Source organism: Oenanthe melanoleuca, chromosome 4, assembly GCF_029582105.1.
Source record: "Oenanthe melanoleuca isolate GR-GAL-2019-014 chromosome 4, OMel1.0, whole genome shotgun sequence".
Classification (NCBI taxonomy): Eukaryota; Metazoa; Chordata; class Aves; order Passeriformes; family Muscicapidae; genus Oenanthe; species Oenanthe melanoleuca.
The window spans coordinates 58,201,315-58,229,290 of NC_079337.1; the positions used below are offsets into that span (position 1 = coordinate 58,201,315).

At 37.7% G+C, this 27,976-nt stretch overlaps 1 protein-coding gene across 4 annotated transcripts in view; it reads right to left on the reverse strand.

Annotated features, from left to right (window-relative positions):
- Window positions 1-27,976, reverse strand: part of PPP2R2C (protein phosphatase 2 regulatory subunit Bgamma) — a 187,161-nt gene that overhangs the window by 29,548 nt on the left and 129,637 nt on the right. For all 4 annotated transcript variants that reach the window (XM_056490554.1, XM_056490555.1, XM_056490558.1 and 1 more), the window contains 4 exons: window positions 22,760-22,857; window positions 21,994-22,159; window positions 17,735-17,847; window positions 16,758-16,935 (listed from right to left, as the gene is read on the reverse strand). In XM_056490554.1, the coding sequence (XP_056346529.1) occupies window positions 16,758-16,935; window positions 17,735-17,847; window positions 21,994-22,159; window positions 22,760-22,857 (555 nt within the window). The remainder of the gene's footprint in view (window positions 1-16,757; window positions 16,936-17,734; window positions 17,848-21,993; window positions 22,160-22,759; window positions 22,858-27,976) is intronic.

A 27,976-nucleotide genomic window follows, 5' to 3' on the forward strand; every position in this document is an offset into this window, starting at 1 on the left:
GATCTGCTCACTCCACTAAGGCTCACTGGCTTTTATGGTTATGCAACTGAAGCTAAAAAATATATGTAGCTTAAGGTAAAAGGAAAAAAAAAAAAAAAAAAAAAAGAAAAGAAAAAAAGGTACCTTTTACCTTTTTTTTTTTTTTTTTTTTTTTTTTTGCAAAGGCACACATGGCAAACACAAAAGTATTTATGCAAATAATTTTAGGTGAATATAATACAATTTCCTTTAAAAAAATTACACTCTGTAATTACGCACTGTATTAGGTTTGCTATTTGAATATTTAAAAAACCTTCTTAGGTTTTTATGTAAATGATGCCACCACCAAAATTACTATGAATTTCTGAATTTCTGTGACAGAGCATCATTTAAGTGAACATTATCTGGAATAAAAATATATCAAATATCTAGTTTCCCAAGCACAAACTTTGGATCACCAAAGATTACCCACATGAAGTGTAGTTCACTTCTATTTCCACTTGTACACATTACCTGCCTTAAAACCTGGACCCACACTGAGCCTGTTTGGAGGAGAAGGCCAGCCTGTGAAAGATTGCTCACAGAGAAAGAATGAAAGTGAGTCTCATGAGGGGGCTGGAAGAAAGCAATAGACACACAAGCATAAAATAAAATAAGAATATATGTAAAGCAGTATGTTTAAATAAGATTGTGCATTTTCACATGGCCCTCAGCAATCTGCTACAGATAAGCCATCCAAATGTTAACAAATTCTTCGAACAAGAAGAGGAACATTACCCTATTTTACTGATGAGTTTGTGTGAGAAGCAATCAAGGATTTGCATAAGATCACATGGGAAATGCATGACAGAACAAACCCATATCTACTGAGTCCCTGTGCAGTGCCCTAAACACAAATCATCTTGGTGCCTGGATTCCCTGAACATAAAATTTGAATCAGCTGACGTGCAAAATTTAAACATCTCAGAGGATAAGATAAATGAGAAAATCTGTTTTATTGATGGTGAGAGAAATCATATATCATGGCACTGAGCCTGTTTCTGCTCCCACTGTGACCACTTCCCAAATGGAAGACCAATCAAAGACCTTTGATTGATTTCTGTGGGAATGGGATACAGTCTATCATCACCTTACACTCCATACTTTGATCTTTCCCAAAAATAGAGGTCTGGAACATTACAGTGAAATAGTACAAAAGATTCAGAGATAATGATCTTGATGACTGTGCATACATCACACTGTTGTGGTTTGGGTATTTTTCCCTTTTTCCCCCATGTGGTTTAGAAAGGAAAATATCAGCAAAACTATTAATATCTTGTGACATTTAATAACAACTGGGAATGAATTAATGTTGCATTTTAACTGCATTCCTACTTACTTGTACTATCACATTTGCATCCATCATGATTAATAAAAGTGCAATGAATGTTAAGATGTAGAAACATTGATTTAGCTCTTTTATAAAGCATCACTAAATAATCCTGAATATCAACAGAAAAAAAAATAACCTTTATTCAGTTATGTGTATTTGGTGAATTTGTCTCAAGAAACACCTTTAAGTAAAAACAATTGCTTTCAGGGACTGAATTGCTTTGTGGAGTTCAGAGAAATTATGGTTACTCAATAGAAGAATTTCACCTCTCAGCAGAGAGATGAATAATTGCTGAGTGATAAGAAAGATATAAAATATAAATGGAGTATATGAAACAGTCATGGTAGGTATCATTTTTCTGGATGCTGAAGACACTATTGATTAATTTCCTTTCATTGTGTAAAATGAATAAACCTATGCCAAATAATGAAATTAGATATTCCATCCTCCTGCCAGAAAAGCTGAAAATACTTGAAACATATTGCATTTCCAGACGTGATCTAAATCTCCACTGAGAAAGAACCTCATTTGCCTACTGAGAATCAGAGCAGAAATGAAAATTCATCATTTCACTAGATTTAGAAAAATTAAAACACTAACACAGTATTGAAGTAAACAACCAAGGGACTAGAGAGTTGCAGATGAGATTTAGCCCAAATGCATTTGTAATAATAGATGGAAAAACAGCCTTTGTTTTGACAGCTACAGAACCCAATATATCAAAAGAAGAATATGTCACACAAAAGAACGTTTTCCTCCTCTCATGATTTTTGCCATCTATTTGAAAACAATCAAGTACAGCTTGACATGTGATGTGTGGGAACTGTATTTAAACTAGCATGACATGGTAAGGGCAAGCATCTCCCATGGGACATTTTTCATTTCTATTTTTCTGTCTTCCCTTTGTGTCTTTTCTTCCTTTTAAGCACAGCATTGGATGGCAGGAAAAAATAATGAAATTTAAAAAAACTGGACCAGACAGTGTGCTTTAGAAACAGGGCCTTTGGTGAACTTGAACAGCATGAAACAGAGGGAATCTGGCAGAAATTGATTAAATGAAAATTCCACTGCTAAAGAGAAAACTATGGTGATAGCACAAATCTGTAGTTGTCTCCTTCCCCACTGTCTTCCCCTGCAATCAGACCTTGTGGAGGGCTGTCAGGAGAGGGGCATGGTCCTCCTTCTCCACTGCACCCACCTCTGAAATACCAGTCACACCTGACTCTTGTACCACGTTTTCTGCTTCATTTTCAGAGTATGGAAAAACACCTAGGACCAAAGGCATCTAAGACAGAAAGAACAGGGAGTTCAGTTCATCACTGGCAATTCTGTAGTCCTAAAAAAGGCAGTGTTCCTGTGCCCTAACAGGGTAGAGATTTCGCCTAAGAAAATGAAAAATATGTTCATATTGCTTTGACTCCCACACATGCTTGACAAGAACAGGGCATTTTGATCCCTGGTAGAAGAAAGCTGCACTAAGGGGAGGTTGAACTTGCACCTTGCCAGCAATGAATATAGAATATATTGCAGAATATACAGCAGTCTTTTAATTAATTAACATTAAAATAAGGAATATAAAATATCTTCTTGCTTGCAATATACAGAACAGGTCCTTCCCCTTAACTATTTGCTGTCTTACACACCAGACCTGTTCTCCACTGCTTGGCTCCATGAAACAGGATAAAGCTATGAAGGGGCCAGCAGACTTTAGAGATGCTCTCCACAGCAAAATGGAAATAAAAGACCAAGTACACTTGGCAACTAGAGTGGTGGAGATGATGTTGGATTAGTAGAGCTACAAGGCCAGGAAAGGCAATTTTGGGAAAGGCAGCAAAGCAATGTAACCTTAACTCTGGCTGAGCATCTACACTGCCTTCCCCAGACTACTCAAGAACAGAAATAGAACAAAGGAGACTGGGCAAGGCCTGGCTCTGAGGAGGCTTTAGGGAAAGATCTGAGGGAGAGAAGAAAAACTCAAAGAGAGGAAGGAGGAAAGAGCATAAGGAAAGGCATGGTTAAAAAGCGGCAATGATATGCAGTGTGAGGAATGTGATCTGAGTACACAATTCAGCTACATGGTATGTTCAGTTCCAACCCAGTGTTGTGTGCTGCTGCTGTGCAGCTGATAGCAAAATGAGGATAACAGGAGGAAGAAAATTTGTTCCATTGCCTCTGGGCCACTGATCTAACAGAAATATTCCCCTCTGGGAGAAGTCACTCCAGAAAGTTCCTTTTATTACAGGTTACAAAGTTGACCCTCACCTTGATCCAAAATTCATATTAATCAGACTTCTACTCTTGATCAGCTAGAATAAAAATGAGCATGCCTGCTTTATGCTCATGCCAAAACATGTATAATGAGAATGTGGAAAATACACTGGGTTCCTGCTGAGCAAAAAAGGTCCCAGAATAAGTTTCCTTGTATGATAATGGAAACATAGCAGCCTCCTCAAAACAGATTAAATTCCCTTTGAAGTGAACAGTATGCATAAAGAAATAGCTGCTTCATCCTCCTGAAACCATCAAGGAATTTAACAAGAAACTGAATTTTGTAGAGAACAAATTTGTAGCTCACAACCTACAGCATATAAAGGACTGAATCTTCTATCATTATTTTGGAATAATTTTAAATTACTTGTGGGTTCACTGCAAGAAAGAAATATTTTTTATGGTCAGAAGAAGGCTCAAGAAAAAAAAAAATATTTGCTCCCTCCCCACTTTAACTCAACTGCAGTGGAGGAGGAGAGGCTTTCTTTAGAAAGCCAGACAAAATTTTCCATAATAACTTCACAAGAAAAACAAAATTCTCATCTTTCTTATTTCAATATATGCTGATATGACACTTCATTTTTATCCCTGCGTGGGACTTAGGTTTCTGCAAATTTAAGCACTTTCAAAAAATAACCTTCAGCATAACATATCTTACCAAACCTGGCTGTTCCCTGTGTTTTCCACAGAGATTTGTTCAGGTTACTAATTTTGTCTGCATCTCACACCTACATTTCAGCTTAGCCCTAGAAAGATTCACTGACTAGTAGTTGAAATCAATAGCAATTCATGGAAGCTGCCAGGGCTTCAGTTTAGAGTAATTGATTACTGTGGTCCTGCTGAGGCTCTACACTTTTAATATAAGCATTTCTCTGAGTGGTTTCCCCTGCTAGTCATTCAGTGCACACTATTTTCATTACAAAGAGGGAACTGTGATGCCTACAAATCAAGCTGTACCAGTTTTACACTTCCTACATGATGGTTATATCATTCCTACACCATGTGCCAGTAGAGAAAAGAATTCCAAATGGCTCCAGCTTTCTTCCAGGCTGGGTACATGAGGCCTCAGTGTGCTTGACAACATCGTGATGTGATTGCATCAATCTTATTATCAAAGAAAGAAGCAAGCCCAAACTTTTAAATAACCATCAGCTCACTCCTTTCTTCCCAATTTTTTACAGATAAACTGTATCTTCTCACTGTTGAATAACAATTCTACAATAGGCACAACTTGTCAGTATGGCCAACATTGGATAGGGTCCAGCTTCTCAAGCTCTGTATTTCAGGCCTGCTGTCCAAGAGTCAAGGGGTCCTGAAAAGAACTGTCAATAGGTTAATAGATGTGACCTTTTCTTCAAACTCCAGTGTTTTACCTTAGGCAAAGAGAGTATTTATATTCCAAGTACTCCTAATAGCCACAGCATCAATGTTTTCCACTGCACAGCATTTGCTCAGTGCTCCACTAAAAGCAGTACTATATGGATTTTATTAGAAGCCCAGAGAGCTGCAATTACATTTTCTGTATTATTTGACTCTTCTGAACCACAAAGGCAGGAACTGCTTAAGTGTGTGCTCCTCCCAGCTGCCTTGAACCTAATACCTGTTAATGCAAGATATTGATCCAGACTAAGTTGTGCAATGTCTGCTCAATTCCATTTTTAACTCCATGTTATTTATAACAGTGATTCTTCAGATATCATACTGGAGTTGGAAACTTTGGCAACAGTCTAACACTGGTAGTGATTAGCTGAAAATACCAATTTAAATGACTTGGTTTTGATTGGAAATAAAATGTCTTTATCAAAGGCTTTCTGACAGTGCCATTACAACAATACAAAGACTTCTGTAGGCTTCCTCATATCAGGATTATGAGATACAGAATGAGTAAAAACCATTATGGGGCCTGTTAGCTCTATGTGGAAGGCCAAACCATAGCCAATTAGGTTAGGTGCTGTGCAAACACAAAGTACAGGGAGTGCTCACCATATAAAGAACACGTACAAAGAGCATACAAAGAAGAGATTAAGTAATGTTAACACAGTTCTGTGGACTTCTGAGGTTTCTTAAGTTAATGATTACAGGCTAAGCTAGATGAGAAGCAGTTGTTAGTGGAAGAAGGAAAGTCATGGTCATAGCTAAAAGGCTGCAGCAGCAATAAACTGTCCAGCTAGAACTAGCCACAAAAGAGAACTTGGCCATGTCAGCTCAATAAGAGGTTGAGATCTAGCTCATCCAGAGACAGAATGATATATTCAGTACATCCTCCTGTGTTATTGGCAGTGCACTTTCATACAGTGTGGGCAATCAGGGGTCTGCATGCTGGAATGATGCTCCTTGGGCAATGGCCTCACATTTATCCTCAGCATACAGATGTCAGCCCAAGACAGCCCAGGTCTCCTCAGTAATGCTTCAGCCAGAGTCATGCCTAATTTTGCTCTCTGTTTCTGCCCTCTAACACCATAACACTTAAAAACATGAGGATCACAAAGGTGGAAAAACAGACCCTTTCTATGTGTTAAGGAACCAAGATGTTACTGATTTATCTGTCAGCTGATAGAAACCAGAGTGCCTCAGGATGATGGGACAAGAGTTAAGAATATAACCTAAATATCAAGGTTAATAAATATCAACTAAATATCAACTTCTGCACCAAAGCTAAAACTTCTGGAATTCCAAGTTTCATTTGGAACTGGAGATACATAGCAAGAAGTTCAAAGCAGTATAGAAATATTCTCCATTAATTAGGTTTAAAGCAAAGTATAGTCAGTATCAGTGCTAATGTTTTACATAAAATGAACCTGGGGCAGGAAGTGGCAAAGGCTTGGCAAAGGTTAATTTAAGAGCCAGCAAGACTAGATTCTGATCTAGTGGTCTCTCTCCTCCCTACCTGCAGCTATCCAGTCATGGGAGTATTCACTCAGTTCTCTTCTTGATTAATTGGTTTTGAGAGGTTATTATTGTTATTCTCATTATTACATTTGTCTTTTGCAACTTTCTCCTAGAATGAATACTGGTCTGAAGACTCATTCTGAATTTGAGAGATCTTATTCTGATTTTTGCAACATCAGATTTACTTTGCATTCTTATTGTCTTGGTAGGATAAAAAGAGACAGTAGCAAGAAATCCCTGGATTTCCATTACACAAATATGACTTGAAAAAAAGAACAAACATATTTTAAATGTAATTAGTAAAATTTCAGGGAATTGCTCTTACTGCCTTAAATTCAGTAAACATCAGACTTTGCTGCATGCAAGTTGCAAAAAAACAAATTACTATATAAGAGAAACTGCCTATGGAGTAGCTGCAACCCTTGACTAAGTGTTTAAAGCAGAGAATTGAAGAGTAGCACTGCTAGTAAAGAGATCATTTTAAATGGCTCAGGTCACATTCAAATTTTATCATAGATAGACCTATTCATACACATTGCAAACAGTGATTTACCTAGAGAAAAATGAATTTAGATGTAGATACTGGAAAATTTTAATTTATTTAGGAGCAGAATTTTTGGCTTGTCTTTTTGAATGGAATGCCTGCATTTTCAGCTGTAGACACAGTCACATGCCTGCTCTAGCAACAACCATATGCAGATTCAAATTTTCAAGAGCAAAGACATCATTATCTGCATATACACAGCTGAAAGAAAAGTTAAGTGGATGAATCAACCAGGAAGACCTGCCTTTGTAAATGCACACCTGGAGACACTCAGTCACTGGAAGATTGCAAAGTCATATTTAGTTCATATATATGCATATGAATTGATTATGATTTGTCTGAAACTACTGTGGCATGCTTAATGTTACACTTGGAACACAAATACCAGAGCCTCAGGTACATATAAATTATTAATAGAAGAGCCCCATTAAGTCCCCCAGCTGTGATTCTCTTAGGCAGTGCTGTTCTATGTGGTATGGTTAAGGGGCATCATGTACTACATACCAGCAAAGGTTCCAAGAAAAGAGTGATTCAACATTAATAAGGCAAGGATAATTTATAAACAAAAGCAATATAATCTCACTGTTCACAAACCTTTCCTGAAATACATTAGATGCTTAACAGAAAACTGAGAGGGATCTACTTACTTTATTGAATAGAATCCCTGGCAGTACAGAGAAATATGACATATAAAATTCCCCCAAACTCCTTTTTTTTTTTTTTTTTTTTTTTTTTTTAACAAATAACCTATATGCTAACACATAATTCCAAGAAATTTCTTCTTGGTAATTATTAAATCCCATGCAGCTGAGAAAAATCTGTTTCTTAAAAGAAAGCAGATACAGAAATTCCAGCTGGAGGATACAGACTCTTTAGAGCATTTTGGTGGTGATTTTTCTTTCACAATATGCAACTTATTCTTTCATATATGTTTCAGAAAACCCTAAGACAGTAGTATTTGTTTCACAGTAGGCTGGAGTAATTCCATATTTTTACTGGTTTTTCAATTTGAGTCATACATGATATATTTTTGCAAACTTAACTAGCTAGAAGTGCCCTTCAGAGCACAAAGCTCTCCCCTTCCCTGCATGCTTGTTATGGAAGTAGAGAAATAGAAATATCTTCAAAAACAGACAGATAATTCTGAAAAACAGCTACTTTAAAAAACACTAATAAAACTTATTTTTAAATCACCTGTACTACATTACATAAGATACCTGAATAAAATCTTATGGCAGGACTTATTATCTGGTTGCTTAATTCATTTGACAGGATTTTGAAAAATGCCCATCAGCATGCTGTATGACAACAGCCAAAATAGACTTATTATTAAAACAGGTGCTATAACTTTGTGAAAGTTAATATAGCCTTTATTTACAGAGTATTTCTATTCCAAAGGCACAAACTACTGCAATTTCACATGTAGTCCTTACCAAAGGGCATTATGACAACACAAAATAAAGTAATGTGTGCAAAAATGAGTGTCCCAGCTCTTTTAATAGTGAGAAAAGCTTCCAGGTCTCAGGCTCTGACAGCTCACACAGAACACCCAGGTACAGACTTTAAGCTTGACACAATACCTGAGATGACCACATGAGTGACATCTGTCTTTGTATGAGTACTCTTCAAGCTAAAGACTTTTTAGCTAATGAGCAAAGCAAGTATATTTTCTTCTTTTTTATGTTAATACTCTGAGAAAGATTGTGCTTTGCAAGGTTAATTTCAAGTCCAAACTCACATGGGAATTAGAATAATTAGACTCATTTAAGAGAATTCTCCCCTCTGGCAGAGCTGATTAAATTATTTATACATTATCTTTTCATATAATTGTACCTAGAACTGTGTAAATGGGTTTTTTTGGTCTAACTTTCAATAAATTCGTGATACATGTTTTTCAAGTTGGATACACCAACTGCACCTGTGACAACAGAGAATGGCTCATTTCAAAATGCTTCAATGAGAAATTAATCCAGAGGGAAACAGAAGCATGCAATTTAAAAGCTTCCACAATGACAACACACTGATTAAAACTCATCAGCTGAAGAAATAAAATTAGTAAAACAATAAATCTTGAACTGAATCCTGTTACCCATTTCCACAGGAATAACTTCATTGACTGCAGTCACATTACACTAAAATATGAGTGCTACTTAGATGAGGATCAGTTCCATGATGTGACACTTTATCTGTAATTTAATATTCTTTGCCATAGTTCCCAAGTCCCTCTGCTAAGGATCTCAGATTCCACATAACATCTGAAAGTTCTAATGGAATAAACCACTAGGGTGAAAAAGGAAATCTGGGGGTTGATGCTAACATTCATCTCAGCTCTATTAAGTGTTCTGTCTCTCTTGAGAAAGACTTGAGAAAGGCTGAGATAATGATATTTTAAAGGGCATTCCTGATACAAAATCGTAACTTGTTTGCTACATCCCCTATTATATTGGAAAGCAATTGGCTCCAGGGAGAACTGTGAAAAGACATCTTTGCACCTATTGTAAAGTTTTAAGTATCTCCTAGAGTCACATTGCCTCGATCACTCTACAAACACATGAATTCAGTGAAATCCCAGCTGTACTCTTTAATGCACTATTAAGGAATCCTAAAATGGTTTTTACAAGCTCAGAATTTCACACTATTCTTTATAATTTGCTCCAATTCCAGTCAATCTTTTTTCTTTTAACAATCAACTACACATTTTCAAAGAGCAAGAGTATTCTAATGCCTCAGGCTATGTTTTTTCCTCACCTCTGCAGAGATGAAATCATAGGTATGGGTGTCTATTTGGTGACAACTGCATTAGAAAAGACAGAGGGCTAGATAAAGAAATCCTTTAAAAGAATAACATACTTCAAGTTGTCTATGGACAGGAGTGATAAGTAAGAAAATTATCTATTCTAATTAACAAATTAATATTTCGATTAAACAATAAATCTACACTGCAGTAATTATCCCAAGGCTATAGCTATACTTGAATCACCTTAAATTATCTTCTTGAAAAGCAACTGCAGAAAAAGGAAGAGACCAGTCATTGCCAACAATGCAAAGTCCTCAGCTGTAATTAGTTTTTCACAGCCAGATTTGACCCTTCCAATTTATTAATTTTGGAGGATGGCTAGATAGGGAATATTTCCATCATGCTAGCCCATACCCTGGTGACACTGGTATCATACACCCCAGCCATGCACTGCTTGCTTTTGTGCAATACACATTTCAGCTGCATGGCCAGCAGGATCTCACTCAGGGATTCAGTGCTGATCTCTGCTTAACCAGCTCTGATATTGCTCCTTTGGCTATCAGCCATGCTCTGCCATCCAATTCTCTCTGACTGGCTGACAGACAAATTCCTAAGATAGGAGTCAATCTAAGGTAATCAGAATAGTTAAAAGCAATTGTTTCTGACAGGGATCACAAAGTGTCCTCTGGCAAGAAGCAAAAGCAAACAAAGTATTGAAAGACCCCTTCTGCAGATTTAGTCATGGGTTTCAGAGCTCCCTAAATCTGAACTTATTGATGCTTAAGAGATCTCCTAAAAGATGCTGAGACTTCTCTACACTTCTTGAAAACAAATAATCTGCAAGGTCTTTACAGTGCCCACTCACATAGCCTTACTGCTGCAATTATTAACTAGTATTTGAATTACACAGCTAGCTATAAACACTGCAATTTGCACAAGCTCACACATAAACACACAACTGTTCTTATCCTGAAAAGCTCAAAAGCTGTACTCAATTAAGATATTCTAAATAATGATCACATCAGAAATAACATTGTAGCTGAACTGGATGTAGTTTTACCTCAACAGAAGCAGAAAACAACTCAGTATCTTTTTTTAGAAGCTGTAGCTATGTTAGTGCCTACTAGACAAAGTCATTTAAGTGATCCTAGAATTGCAGTTCTCTCTTGGCACTTTGCATTGGGGACACACAGAACTTTTCTTACAAATGAGTCTGTTGAGAGTTCTTGAAAGGCTCTGCTTACTATTAGGATTCTATGCAGTTCAGAGAAGATGACAACTTACAGTTATACACACTATTTACCTATTACCATTACCTATTTACTAATTTCATCCCCTGACTGACTCTAAAAAAATTTATTGTGTGATTTTAATAAAAGAATCCCTACTGCATTTTTCCTAAAGCCAAAAACACAAACCAAGGGCCTATCTAGAGGGACCTGGACAAGCTCAAGAAGTGAGCCCAGGAGAGTCTCATGAGGTTTAGCAGCCCCAAGTAAAGGGTCTGCACCTGGTCAGGGCAAGTCCTGGTATGGGGAAGGATGGGATGGAGAGCAGCCCTGCCCAGAAGGACTGGGGATGCTGGTGGATGAGAGGCTGGATGCACTCACAGCCCAAACCAACCATGACCTGGACTGCACCCAAAGCAGTGTGGGCAGCAGGTCATGGGAGGGGATTCTGTCCCTCTACTCCAGCTGCAGTGCTGTGTCCAGTTCTGGAGATGATCTGAATTGCTTATATTTTCTGCTTACTTAATTACAAGAACCTTTCCAGAAATAAGGGGCTATTTTTAACAGTTTCAAGAATTCCCTTAAGTACCCTTAACACCATCACACTTATATAGCACTTTGTTGTGGTCCCATCAGCAGCACTTTATGGAGCTTTATGTTGGAGTTTGTTCCTATCCTAACCCTCAGTATATGATTTATAACCTGTTGCCCTCATACATACCTTTTGCTGACACAGAAATAATAAGGATTGGGAATAAAACCTATATAAGTACTACACACCTGCTGATAATCTGCTAATTACATCTTAGCAAAAGTTATTACTGAACTACACCAGTGTAAATGATCCTCAAGTACCCAGGTGATTTGGTATCTGTAGTTTCATAAGCAATTTCAAAATAATTTATTTTTAATAAGCTGAAAAGATCACAAACCCAAAAGTTAAAAGGCAAAGTCTATGGAACCTGCCATTCTGCAGAGCTTTGAGAATCAGAGCACTTTAAAACAACCTAAAATAGATCATGAATTGTTGCTAAATGGGTAACAATGAATTTCCCTCTATAGTAATTTTTCTCATGAAAAATTTTTCCATTGCTTCAGAAAAGAGTAACATAAATGGAAAATTCTTGGAAAAGACAAGGCTTAAGGACTACAAGTCAGATATGAAAATCTTTGGGTTTGCCACTGCCAAACAGTGGAAGACTCTTTTACTAGACAGACAGTATCCTGTTCTGAAAAAGTGGAGTCTAGCAAGGGAATCCCATCAACCCAGAATCTATTAAAACAGCTTTTCATCCCCCCACCTTCGGTTGTTCACATAGGAGTGTTTTAAATGAGAAAGGCAAAGCAATCAATTCTCAAGAGTTAGAATCAGAGAGCTCCAAACTATGGGATCAGTGTACATGGAACCTCTGCAATCCTCTAACTTACAGACCTGATTTTAGCTTTGCAGGCACCTTCATTCTCCTTTACTGGAGAGAAACACAATGTATGTGGGAGAGGGAGAGACTCTAGGAAGCAAAGAACAAAAGAAGAACACAGATTTGAGGAAAAGCTATTAAAGGTTGCTAGTAGCAACTCAGCTGGAATATGACTCTATGGTATAACATTCACCTTTTAAATACCTGATAGAGAGTGGCACACAGAGCCAATTGGATTGGATTATACAGAGCTCCCAAGAGAGAAATAAGGTCTGCCATCTCCCAAACAGAAGGTGTGTTCTCTAGGAAAACAGTGCTGTGGATGAGGGTGGCAGCAGTTTCTCACTCTGTACAGACATGCTTTTGAGAGCACAGAAATGCATCCTTGTGCACACAGCTTGTGCACAGTCATCCTGGTTTGGGCATTTTTGTACAAACAGCCTTATCTCACTCAAGGGTATAAATTATTCCTCTCTCTCTCTCTCTAGATACATATGTGTATATATATGTATTTATATATATTCCTCCACAAATAACAAGACAATACTGCACATCTGCTTTCAGTTCAGCTTTCACATACTTGGCACTCAGGCAGGTAAAGGGATTTTGTAAGGCTGGCTATCTTCCTCAGCCTAGGCTGCTCCCAAAGCTCTGTATTTGCCCTACATATATGCACTAGACTCAGATGCACAGTGGGCTGCCATAAACTTGGTCTCCATCAAAGTACCATGTTATTTTGGGTTTTTCTATTTTTTTTCCTGTTGTTTACTTCTTAAGTAAATTCATTTTCCCAAGATATGGTGCCTAACAAACTGACTATCCAAGATATGCCTCAAATTCCAGAATACATTAGAAAGCAAGAAGGCCCTATGGTGATTTGCTAATTAGCTGAAGCCTTTTGGGACACAGAAGAAGGGATTTTTTATTAAAACAGGATAACCCTGGACTATATTGATCTGACTGAGAAATGAGTATTTTAGTCAAGATGAGTCTCAAGATGAGCACATGCTGGAAACAGCAATGTTGTTTCCATAGCAATGCCATGACAGCCTCTAGAGTGAAATAGTGTGCTACCAGGAAATGAAGGGAGTTCAAGTGCTGTGAGCTACATAGTTCTGTGAGCAATTCAAATACATTCTCATAAAGAATATTTAGTGCAGCTAGATAGTCCAAAGATTGCAGCTAATGGCAAGTAAGCCTTATCAGTATGCTCCTGGCAGTCCTTTTTTCTCATTCACTTCACCCAAGATGACTATCTAAAGGCTTAAACTACGGGCAACACTGCTAAAGCATTTCAGACCAAACATTACAAATACAGCAACCCCTACCTTACTTCTTTTCCAGTGCAGAATATCATCCATAATTAAGGTCACTGACTCCTGCTCTCCATAACACAACCAAACACATTAAACCCTTCACTGAAGAAAATCCTAGTATGTGCAATTATTTACCAGGCTAACCTTCCCCCTTCCTTTGCTCTCACCTCCTCCTCTCCCTTGCCTCCTCCTTCCCAAAAGATACTGAGCAGATGTGCTTGCAAGTGGGAAGCAATGTACAGAAGTCTTGCATACTCCTCATTAAAATTTACATAGGAATAATCTCACTTGTCTGCTTTTCACCCCAGTTAGTGCTCACACTAATACAAAAGCAAACCAGAAAGTACAAGTTGTATTTTATCTGCCTAAGGCTTTACCTAAGGTAAATATTCCAGTCAAATTCTGCAAAGCTGATTTAAAATACCTTCTTAAAGACTGCAGAAAGAGACTTAATTTAAGATCTCCATTGCTCTGTATTTTCAAAGAAATGAAAGATCAGTGATTTGTAAAACTGCTAAAACAATGGTTATAACCAAATTGTTCTCAAATTAAATTCTACAGGGCAAAGTACTTTACTTGTAAAATACCTAAACACACTGCTGCTGATTCAGTCTCTCCAGCATCTCCCATGCAGTTTGTAAAGATGTTCAGACATGAAGTGAATGTCCAGAAACTCTACCACTGTATTGGTTGTTTGTGTCATTGTCACAACCAGCCTCTTGGGGAAACAGATTGTAGGTCATTATATGTAGCACTGCTGCCTCTGAGGGAAAATAGAAAGACAAATACTCATCCCTGCCAGATCCCTTATTAACAAAATCCACTTCAAACCAAAATGTTTTCATTTATTGTTTTAAACATGCATTTCAAGGAATCAAGCCTTGAATGTAAAACAGCAAGATGCTTCATTTCCTTTTGCATTCAGTAAAAAGATGTGAAAGAAGCATTCTTAAAACAGCCTCAGCCTCCTCCTGTCTATCCCTATAAATGCACTACAGAAGGCACCAAGCCCAGCAACATTCATTTATAATTTAAAATGTTTGCTTGGCAGAATTCTTTCACCTTAATCTGTCTAGTCTTAATTGCAACTGGCACACCCAATGATTTTACCAGAAATGCATCTACTTCCAGGAGATTTTTATGTAAGTTGTTTTCCTGTAGGACAGAAATGCAGTTTCAGAGACAGGTTATTGTTATTGTTATCTGGGGAGAAACACATCCCTGCAATTTTACAAGGTGAACAGAGCTCTATATGGACAGAAAGATACCTGTCAGGACACTGATGAAAGTTTAACTTACTCATCCCCTTCTTTCAGTTCTCATGGCCTCCCAATTAATTCCCCAATATGAACAATATTCAGTAACTATCTCATCTTCTCTTGGAATACCTATGTCAGAATTTATGTTTATCAAAGAATTAGGTAAAAGTAATCTGCCTGATAACCTGGCTTTGACAACTGAGTACAGACAGGTTCAGCTTATATTGTCTGAAACAGTAGTGGGTGCAGCCTCTTTAAGTCAGCCTACTCTCCTGAATACACACAGGGATCCAGCCACAAAAGCCAACCTGGTGCCACCCTGGGCACCTAGCAGGAACATTTTGCCCCATTGATTACCCCATTACCTAGTGTTATCTCCTACCACTGCCTGAACTCTCTCATCATAGTCCACACAGATTTTCATTCAAGTGTAAAAGAAGCAGCAATATCTGTATCCCAGTCCAAGACAGAAATTCCAGTATCCCACAGACACTGTCTCAGACACAGGAAAAGTTTCCTATCCTAAAACTCAAAAATATACTCTTAATTTCCCTCTCATCATCATTCTTAAAACATACTCAGAAAATTAGGGTGCAATTATAAACACATAAAAAGTACCACATATAAATGGTTCCTAAATAAACAGTCATATTAAAGAGTGCACCTATGAAGCTTGCTTAACCTACACAGGTGAAGGACAGAAAAACAGTATGAGCTTGAAAACAAATTGAGGAGATATTCACTACAATCCCCTGGGTAGGGGCACCTGCCACTTGACCCTGCAAAGGTAATTCTTTAAGGACATTAAGTGCTGTTTGATTTAAAGATCATTATTTCCTGTGACATTAGCAAAGTATGGGTTAAGTTTCAAAGATGACCTGACCCACAAAGGAAGAAATACAATCACCAGAGAGAGGGAGATTACCCCATCACATTGGTGCCTTCTCTGAGGAAATCTATCCCAACAGGACAACTTCACTTTGACATCTAATAGTCCCTCATATAAATCTACAGAGGCATACTCTTGTAACTCCTTTTGATACACTCAAAAGGAAATCACCAAAGGAATACAAAATTCTGAGCTGGCCTCATAACCTATTTCTTTTCTTACTAGTCTATTTATGTTCTGCAAAACAGAAAGAATCACTTTTCTTGGCTACATTCTCTTTTGCTCCCCCTCCAAGACACCCTGTTGTAGTGCAAGGGGCAGTCTCACAGATGGCTGGAGTGATTCCACAATGGAGTTTTCAGGATAATGCCAGCACTTGAAGCAGCAATCCCTGCATTAATCACAGACACAACTCACACAAAGCAGCTGAGCCTCACCCCCAAACTGTGCACATCTCAGGCATTAGGGTTCTGGGAAGCAGGATGATGGAGAATGGGGGCAGGGGCAGGGTAAGGACTGACCTTGCAGCAAAACAAGGTGCAGTATCTCAGCATGAAATGTCTTTAGGATATAACAGTACAGAGTATTCTAGTCAGGTGGATAGTAACCATTCAGCTGGCATCTGTTTCCTATTTAAATTCCTTTAACCAACACCATTATTTTTCATATAAAATTCCCTGATTTTTGCAATCTCTTAGCTGTCTCTTACAAAATCTCAGCATTTTCTGTTACAAATACTGCAGAGATTCTGGTAAGTAAAGGTATATTTTCAAACCCACAGAAAAATATTCTAAAATAGCTCTCTTAAGCCCTACTAATAACATGAACACTGAGGAAGCAATCACAATAAAGGATACTGAAGCTCCTATCAGTGATAGCTAAATGCCAGAGGTTAATCCTGAGATCATCTGCTGACATGTACGTCTCACAGTCACTGTTGACAGATATTGAGTTGACATGATAGGTGTGGCCATTGGCAAAGATCCTCCGGGGAGTGACTTCTACCATCAAATCCATGGGTTTCAATACAGGCACCTGCCACAAAAAAACAAAACACAAACCAAAAAGAGAGTAAGACTCAGAATACTGTTTTGCTCGGATAATGGGAACTCCAACAGAGACATAGCATTCAAAGACTGTGATATTATAAAACTTCTTGACAGTGCACACAAGCTGAACTGCCCATGGATTAACTGCTGGGCAAGTCTTTCCTTGCCAAGGAGGAAGGGAGAGACAAGAGAGGCAGGCAGAGGGATGGAAAGCCTGGACTGTGGGAAGGGAGGGACTGGCAGCTGCCACAGAACAGCCCACTCCCACTGCACGAGCTGCTGTCCAGGAGGCTCTGGCAAGCAGTGAAACACTCATATTTTGCTTTTGCTAAAGGGTTTGCCATTAGTTGTAAATCACTTAACTGTTTGGCTACTTGATGTTTCTCTTTCAAAAAACTCAAGCAGTGAAAAGGCTTTAATCTCAGAGAAACATAATAAACAAAGGCTTGCAAAACAAAGCCAACACAACATATTGTACATACACATATACCCCTGAAAAGCCAATATCACAGATTATCACTTGTCAATGTGCCCTCGTTATTTCCCTGCATGACACTTCAAAGTCATGCTTCAATAAGTAGACACTCAATTTATTCCCTATCAATAAAGCTTTAAACTCTGTAAAGCTGTGGTCCATGACTGGGACTATTCAATGTAGTTGAACATGCATCAGAAACAATCTATCATACATCAATCCACAAGGTACATATTTACATCTTTTACTGATTTAGCACTACCTTTTTCATACTGAAACAACTGAATTTTGGACATGGACAGAAGCTTACCTGCAGTGATGTTACTGTAGAAAGATCTTTAAGCTTTCCTTCTTCATCTTTTAAGTTGTACCCCTCCGGTCTCTTATCTCTTTCAGTAATTTTCCACAATTTGATTGTTTTATCTTTAAAAGAAAAGACAAGCAACTGTCAGCATAGGAATTCTGAATGCAGTTACCCACCTTTCACAATATATTTCTTAAAGAAATTTTTACAACTTGGTTTAGTCCTGTGCTGAAACAATCTGTCACTTCATTCTGCACATCCAGAAAGTATTGCCAACAGACAAAATACTCATAAAGCACATCCCAGGTCTCCACACCGAGTCAGGGGCTCCTGGCAGCTGCCAGACTGTGTGGAGCATGTAGAGCACATGCTGCTCATGCATCCAACCTGGCAGTTTGCAGGTGGAACAAACCCAAACTACTCAATGCTGACTGCTGAAGCTCAGTTTAACAATTTGACTTGGCAAGGAAATAATGTCAATATTAAAACCAGTTTGGCATTAATGCCAGCTCCCATGGTTACTTATGAACAGCACAAGAGCAGCATGGAGCACACAGCCAGACCACTCACCCCTTCCTGGCCACTGTGGGAATGGGCAGTGTGCACTGGTGTAACATCACAAGCCCCTGCAAATGAAAGGCTGTGAAGATACCAAGGCATTTCACCCTCCTAATAGAAAGCAGCTGAGAAATACTGAGGAAAAAAGAAAAAAACCCAGCCAAACTAAGAGAAATGTGCTGTGATGGCGAGAGAGAGAAGTAAGGAGAAAAATGTATTAATCTTGCAAGGAATGGAATAAAATTTAGACTCTTCCTTTCTTATGACACATGATGAGAAACAATGATGTCTCTTACTCAGCAAAGACCTCTGAAACCAACAAACATGTTTTAAACTGCATTCACACTGCATTTGTCTTTGGGGTTTTTTACAAACTGAAGCTCCAGATTTCCTAATGCAGATTGTCCATTCCCACTGTGGTTGTGCTCCTAACCTGCCAACCCTAACACTTCCTAGACTGAAAAATCAATGCCAGCTCTTCTGCAAAAAATCTGTCCCTGAGATTTTAATGGTTGTTTTGCTCATCTGCTTGTGCAGCAGCCAAAGTCATTCCAAAGCTTCTGCCCTTCAGCTGCCAGCACAGATTTATTAACCTTAGTTCCTGCATCATTTCTGATTTCATCCCACTTTCTTCCTTAACCTTTCTTTCCCCAAGTACATAGCAGAGTGTAATAATATCCCCAGTGTGGCTGATCCAAATACTACTTTCCAATGCAAGACAGGATATACAAAAAACATTAATTGATTTACATTTCTATAGCAACTTTTAACATTGAACTTTCTTTGTTTCAAAATTAATCCCTCCATTACTTATTTTTTACTATTATGTATCTCTTAATGATATTAATATGCTAATATACAAGCCAAAAAAAAAATTACAGTTACAGTCAATCTACAGAACAAGAGGTTAGTTCAATCTGCAACTAAAAAAAGCTCCTTTTAAATATTCAATAAATTTCATTTGTATTGTGTATCATGTTAATTAATTACTAAAAATACACATAGGTCATGTTATGACCTTGGATATTTTATTATATGTAAATAGTGCATTCCTCCTGATCTAGTAAAAAAATTATAACTACAGCAATTTTAAAATGAATTATAAGAAAAAACCACAGTTTTCCATTGTTAGATTTGATTGCTATTACTAACTCTACCTCTTTTCTGAGTGAAATCCGTTTTATTAGCAGGTAAGGTTATCATGTACTGGTTTTCTTCTCTTTTATCCACTCCTGGACTTTAAATACTCCTTAGAACTTTTAAGAATGCTTATATTTTGCAAAAGATAGAAAAAATCGAAACATGTCTGTGAGGTTAAGCATTCAGTCTCAAGGGTGTTGTGAAGTTAAAATTAATTAATGTCTGACAAGCAGTCTGAAATTCTCAGATAAAAGAATCTGTGTGGGCCAAATTCTGATCTACCTTATGTAGCTCACACTGAAAGTGGCCCAAATATATTCTGGTACAGAAGATACCAATGAAGAAGTTATATGCTACAAAATCATTTCATTTTACATTGCAAACTACAAATTTGCAAACTGCAAGCACTGTAAATCCACAGTGGGATTTGAAAGCCTTGGTGATTTCCTCCTGTCTCATTAATTAAGATGCCACAATCCAAGCTCAGCTGATAACGTGAACTGGAAAGGAACCAAGATCTCCTCTGAGAGAGGTGACCTGTGCAGAAACAGCTTCAGACTACAGTCCTCCTCAGAATGACAGAAACAGATTTGGGCAGGTGCAGACCTGCCAAGTCTCATATACTGAGGGTTAGATTTAGATTTAGACTGGCTCTGCCCTCATGGTCCTGAACAGCAGGATGCTCCTTCCAGCACATTCAGTGGGCACTGCCCACCTGAGCATGTGGAAAGGATGCTGTATCACAGCTCTCATTTTTCTGCAAAAAAACCATGCATTAGATCCTAAATTACCAGAAGTCAATATATCAAAAATTGCATTAAAATAGCAGGCTTTTTAGTAAACAAAAAACAGTACTCAAGATATTTCTACAATCTGTCCAATATAAACATGTGACAGGTAATGCCTTCAAGTTAGGAAACATACTATTATTCTTTTTTATAGGCACAGAATTGATATACATTGTCAAAGGCTTCTCCCAGGTAATCTGTGAGACACTGAATAATTCAACATGGGCTGTGTGTACCCTGAAGTTAAAACCATCTCTAAGAATACGCCAGGAGGTGAATCTTGAGGCTTCAACCCTGCTGTGCCAGGAAGCTAGGAATCCTCCTTGGCACAAGCAAATGTTTTGCAATTCAAAGCCAAAATCCAAAGCTTGTGCCAGTGGAACCATTTCTGTTCTCCTCACCACGAAGGGATCTGCTGAGATGCTCCAAAACTAAGGGGGAGAAACAGAGGCCAAAGTATTTTTCCAGGTCCAAGGCTTGCTCACTGTTGGTTGAAACTAGATTAACCACAGCAGCACTAGGACAGATTATATCCTCCTTTCTCCCCTCTCATGACAGTATGAACCAGAAAACTCAGGCAATGGTCTATTATCTATAACTGTAAAAGGACTTGGCTGTATTCCTCTGTGCTTCTAAAAACAAACTTTAAAATGAAAAGGGAGAGGTTTACTTCCAATAATTGCTTCTGTATCACATGTTTGGAAGAAGCCACTCTTAGTTAACTGAAGAAGGTGAGAGATATTTTGACCAAGGGAGAGGAGTAGAAATAAACTCCCAAACCTGGTAAGGTGACTAATCATTAAATTGGCATCAATCACCTGTCTGTAACAGGTATGTTTAATTTCAAATAAGTAACAGTGCCCCCAAAAAGTCAAAGGTAACTTTAAGTAAAACAAACTACAAAAGATTAAAAAATTACCATCTCCTTTGAATTAAACATTATTTAATGCTATATAATTTAATCAAATCACTTTATGGCCATGTCAGTTCCCAAAGATGAGATTACCCTATTTTTTTCAGCAACTCCCAAGTGCATTCAAACTTCTAGAACAAAAAAATATTTCTTTTCTGATTACCATTAGATTTAAAATTTAAAACTAGGTACTTTGTCTCATTCATCACCTGCAATAATAAAGTTTGTCAGTGTCTTAATGCTTCCTAAATGACACCTATGCATGTTAGGTTACATTCAGGTTTTCTTCCTTATTTCATATCTGAATATCCCTTCTTGGCAATAATACTGCTTTCTTTCCTCAACAGGCCTTACATATTTGTTAGAAATATGAGTCAGCATCAATATCCTAGTGTTATTCCTCCTGTCTTCCCAAGATTTGTGTACCTCTTTAAAACTTAAATAAACTATTCTGATGATAATGAAAGAAGAGAAAAATAAATTAATCTCTCTCATCTTCATTTACACATCTACAAATAATAAAAGCTATGACAAATACAGCAGAAAAAAACTCTAAATTTCCCATGAAACACAAGCTGCTGAGTAAGGTGATGCCTTTGTCACAAGATGTATTTCTGGATAGCACTGCATATTAATAGAAAAATGGGTAGCTCTTTAAATGTCTATGAATAATCATTTGGAAAAACCTCATGATTCTATGAATAAAATATACAAACAACAGATATCAGAGGCAGTGTGACAGACTTGGTAAACTCTGAAGAGGAAATTACTAAAACAGTAGATTAAAATGAGCAAATATATACCATCAGCACTGAAACATAGAGCAAATACTAAAGGTATGTCCTGAATACTCTCATAAATCTCACCATTTGTTGATAGAAGTGAGTGAGCTGCATTTTGCTGTGGTAACCACTTGATCTTGTTTATTTTTTCTTCTATCTCCAAGCTCTTCAAATAATCAAATTCAGGTTCATGGCTCTGGAAAGTGCTGTAAACATTGTATTCCCCCTGATTGTAAGGCTCATTTTTACTCTATGGAGAATAAGAACAACAGAAATGTTGTTTATGACAGCAATATAGCTTCATCTCTTAGGAAAGGTGTATAAGCAACCTTATAAATATAAAAATATTGAAAATTTAATTTAATTTCTCATTTAAGACATGATATTGACATATTTGTTCCAGCAAAGAATGAAATTTCCTGTGAGTACTGAAACACTTAATATTAGAATTTTTGAAGAAATGTCAGTTATTCAGGAAAGACTTCTACACATGACACTGCAGACGAATGGAATTTACAAGTGGAACATAAAGGTAAGTGAAGGTATTGTTTAAAATGGAATAAGGTTTCATCATCAGGCAAAAGCTATTAAAACAAGGCAGAAGTAAAACAAAAATAACCTTATTTTTTCTTACATCAGAATTTTGGAGCTTTGAAGAGTTTTTGTTTGGGACAGCAAACTTATAAGTTAAATTTTCTTACCCTTTTCCACTTCCTTGCTAAACAGGTTTTACTCTCTTTTACTGAATCTTGAGATTATAAACAAGTTTGTTAATTCAATTCAAATAAAATATTAAAAATTAAGCCAGGTTTTATCAGGCTGTCAAGGACCACACTGGTAACCCACATACCTCAGGCTCCCTTTGGAATATAACAACTCGGCCCCCCTTGTCACCAGTAGCCAGCAGTTCTCCAGTGTGGTTGAACTCAACTGTAGAAATAATATCAGCTGGAGGAAGAAAGAGGAAAAAGGCAGATGTTAGACTGCTGCTACAGCACAAAGTCACTGGAAATATCAGGCACTCCACAAAAAATGCAACAAATGAGGGATTTGAAGGGATACAGATGAATTCACTAATGCAAACAGGCTGCATGCCATTACAATCCAATGAAACAAGTGCAAACATTAAAGAGGCAAATTTGTGTTTCCAGCACATCTGCAGTTTGGGGGAATAGAAGCTCTCTGGAGAGGTTGGTTCAGGAAGAGCCATCTTGGGTGGCTAAAAAGCTTTTTTTCAGTACTGGAAAGAATGAAATTGGCCTCTTGCTATATGCTCTAGCAAGGACCAATATAACATCAGTTCTCTTGCCTGTATTATTTATTCTATGACTTTTCTGGTGATTTTCACATAACCCCCAAGCAGTAGTTTTGTCAAATATGTATTTGAGTCAAGAGTGCAAAAGCAAAGTACATGTAGCCTCCTACCACTGAGGAATGAAGGCAAAACCAGAACTGCTCACTGCAGTGCTGGCAAGAGCCCATTCTAATCACTGTTTTCAGAAAATCATTTCAGCACTGTAAAAATGTGTCATCAGAAGACAAAAAGAATCTCAGTCCCTCTTTTCCAGATTTTCAACAACTGCCTTTCCCTAAGCAATTTCATCAGTTTAAACAAGAAACCTCATCAAAACCTGAGGGCAGTCTTGAGCACAAATTACTACACATCAGGATGAGAGGAAGAAAGAGGCTGTAGGAGCTAAAGAACTGGTTCTTCTGTTTGAGTGAGAGTACATGCTAGAATCATAATCCACAGTTAATCCTACACTATTAGCATAATTTGAATTAAAATGCCTAGTGCAATAGTAAATTAAGAAACCATCATATATACAATCACAGCGAGTGCAGGGCATTTCTCAGAGACTGCAAGTATGAATCCTCTATAATGATCAGTATTCACTCATCAGAAACATGGGCCAGATTTTAGGAGTGTCAGTAGTTAGGAGCTCCCCTTTAGGCATAAAAAGCTGCAGTTCCCTAACACGTTCATCATCCATCAGTTTATAGTGAGAACAATGAAGTGACAGTGGGCTAAGCTCTTTTGAAAACCCAGCCTCAAATGAGTTCACAGAAATTCAAAGGAATTGAAATAACAAGTGGATGCACCATTTACTTGATACATTTTATGAATTGAAAACATCTGTTCCTATTATTCTTTTAATAAACTAGCAGTTTGGTGTTAGAAAGCTTTAGTTGCCAGTAGCTCTCATCAGCAACACAGCCATCCAAAAGCCAGATTCTTACTCAAACATTATAAACTATTTACCATCTAAAAAAGGGAAAACTTTGCTCCAATCACAGTAAAGAAAAATATCTTTTGATTTTTTGAAACAAATCTTCACCAACAAATTCTTCTAAATCAAACCAACATTACTCCATTTTTTTGACTCCACTACTCCATATAAAAAGGAGGAAAGAGGAATCATAAATAGATGTTAGACTTTGAGAAAAATGGCACATGAAGACTTAAAATATTTTAGGTCTGAACCCAAAACTTCACAAAGCTAATGGCATTTGATTTTTATGTGGACTTCCACAGACTGAATATTTCACAGGTAATAACTACAAAAGCCCAAGACTTAGCAAAGTATATGAAAAGGACAGAGACTCTGGTTATGTTTCATGATGTTATGGGGTTTGCAATGGGTTGAGTTTGATGTCAAAAATAAAAAGGTTTTTTCCCTAAAATCTGAATATCTAATAAACTTTCCTGGCATGTAAAGTTCATTCAGACTGCTTTCAATGGAAGAACACTTCTTGGCTGTTTTCTCCTCACCCTGCAGAATTCATATTGATAGTAGGTGTGGTCACCTGGTTATAAAATGATAGCTGCATGATTTCAGGCATTCAAAGCTGTATCTCACCCCAGTCACACAGGCACAACTGCAGAAGCCTCATACTGATACTCCTTTTAAACTGTGCCTTATCTTAACTGAGCAATGGGCAAGAAGAGCAAATGCAGAGGGAGGAATGTAGTATTAAAACATGTGTATGTATGTGTGTGAGTCATGTAAATGAGACTTTCTCCACAGGTCACAAAAGAGTAAGATAAAGTATCTGCAAAAGGAATGAATGGCATTTGGACATATATGTGTGAATACACTTGCTATTGGCCTGGAATAATTCCACAACATCACAAAATATTCTTCTCTACAGTGACAGTGATCATAAAATATATTGCCCAGTAAAGTCCACAGCAGTATTTGCACAACTTCAATAATAACTGAACCAAGATTGTAATAAAACAGCTCTGCATTTTCTTATCATATAGCAATTGCCATTAAAATATCATGCACAGTTAAATAATTATTGTTCAAAGAAAAGGACTGTGGGCAATGTGCAGCCACGTTGTTCTGAGGCAAAATTCTCACCCCCTCCCAAGGTGTTTCTTCCAGATTGTCCTTTCTATAAGAAAAACTAATCCTGAGCTGGAAACTACCTATCATTTTAAAATTAACTTGTTCTGAAATAGAGCAGATCCAATATTATGACCTTATAGGCTATGTAGCTTGTTGGTAAAAATTATCCTTGAATTGGAAAATCAGTTTTATTGATCCTGTAAATAACAGCTGAAAACAACAGCTATCTATCTGTCCCCTGTGCAGACACCACCACCCCCCAAACATATCCAGCATATCTGCTCAGCTGAACATCAGTCATGCTGTTTCCTTACAAAGGGTTTGCCAGGCTGGCTCTTCCTAAAACAGAGGAGGTAAAGATAGAATCAATCAACAAAGCTCTCCATACTCTTCTGCAGGACATTCCCCCACGAATTTATTAATGCTGCAGCAACATCAGCCACTACCCACTGTCCCAATCCTACAGATTCTCCCACTGCAGAGTGGCCCCCTGAGCACACAGAGCAATTAATTCCCAGATTTCTGCCTCTCCAGGATATATAAATGCACCACAATAGAAAAGCTGATGAATTTGCATGTACTGTAAGCCCTTGGCAAGGGATGGCAGAGATGAAAGACTCCTTCCAGCCCTCTCCTACCCTACACCTTCCATATCTCTGCTGGCAGTGCCAAGCTTTGCACTGATGATTAGGATTATCAGAGACAGAGATAATTTACCTATTAAGAACAATTATGGGTAATCTCAATGCCAAACACTTACAATCAAACTGTAAATCCCCTCTTCTACAGAACATTAATCTTCCCACACTGATTTTAAATTTTCCATTTTGTCAATGCAGAAATGTATATAAACTTGGATTTAAAAGTCAAGATATTCAATATTTTCCTTCAATATACAGATGCTAACTGAGAAAAGCAGATCCAAAACTTTCCAAAGATGAAAATACATAAACACCACAGCAAATTGTCCCAGTATGTCAAATACATTACAGACTTAAATCCTGAGACTTATTTTACATATTCACAGAAAGACACCAAATTACTCTACACAGAAAGGTATCACACTACTTTACAGCTTAAACTGACAAGAAGGTTTTCCTGAGTATTTCTCCTAGTCATCCCTGCCATTTCATACCTCACTAATTCCTCTGCAGATTCACAATTTACACTCCTTAAACCTTCTTAATGGCTGTGCTGTTAATGGCTGCTGCCTAGCCAGATATATTCAGGTTTTGTGATAGATCTCAGTCCATCCCTGTACATCCGGGCACATCAAGGTAAATCAAGCTGATTGTACTGTTCTTTCCACAACTTCATGAGTATTCCAGCATGGATGCAGGCAAATGAACCTTCCAGCAGCCCTCCCTCAGGTTGAGTGCAGGGATGAAACAAAGGTTGGTACATGTAGCCCAAGTTAATTTTGGCCTTTATTTCACCATTATATACTTTCTTATGTTCACCTTCTAACCTCTCACAGCTGTATTTAAGGAATAAGCTATTAAAAACCATCTAGAACACCAACAGGCTCAAATACCTCTACAATAAATTAGAAAAATCTCATCCATATATTCAATCTTCCTATCATTTTGGGGCACTCAAGCGATAATAGCATGTGATTTTCCACCTAATATGCACTCAATGAAGCTAAGTCTGAGCATACTTACACATCCTCACACAGTCTTTTGGTCAGAAACTTGGAGCAACCCTGTAATTTTCACATGTTATATTTACTAAAAATTTATACCTTTCTAGAACTTTTTATCTGAAGATTGTAGTGGTTTTGTGCTTTTGTTTAGTTTTGTTTTGTCTTGTCTTGTCTTGTTTTTTGGTTGTTTTTTTTTTTTTTTTTGGGGGGGGGGGAGTTGGTTTGTTTTGTTTTTTTGTTTTGGGGGTTTTTTTGCTTCAGTAGATGAGGAAAGCAAAGAAAAATTTGTAATTATTTCATCCAGCACACAAATGCAGCTTTTGGAACAGCACAGCAAGTTTCGAGGGCAATCATCATGCAACAGTGCAGGGAAAAGAAGATCAGAGAATATAATCTTCAACTGAATTCCAGTGTAATCCTGATAGAGAATTAAAGGATTTGGAATGGGCCAGAACACTGGAATTAACAACAGTACTCTACTCTAAAAAACAAAGCAGTGAAACCCCACCAGCCAGAACAGGTCAGAACTTCTCATTAGTATCAGACCCACTGCAGCCAGCAAGGCAGCACTGCCAGCCTGAGCTGACTGAATCAACATCTGGGGCAGGTTTTTGCTGTGTGTGCTCCCAGTGGCTAGCAGGCAATCCTGTAGTCTGCGTTATTTCAACCAAGTTCTGACCTGGCCTAACCTTGGTTTGTGAAATCCAATAAGATCACAGCACAATCTGGCATGGCTGCAAGCAATGTTCAGTCATACTGATACAGAAGTCCCTGAGGACCATAATCTGGAAGAAACAACAAAGAAGCTTGCAACAAAGAGAACCATAAAACAAAAGAACAAATGGCAAATAAAAGAGGAGCAGTATTACATTATCTCGAATGAAGGGAAGGCATTCATACAGAGAGCTGTGCTGTCAGATTTAGGTCGAGACTAAGAAAGTAAAAAAAGTAGAGAAAGAAAAGAAAATTAAAAGAAAAAGCCTCCTAGTTTTTTAAAAGCTGAAGTTTCAAAGGTTTCCTCAAACAGCTAGAAAATAAAGTATGCAAAACCTCAAATGTATGAAGG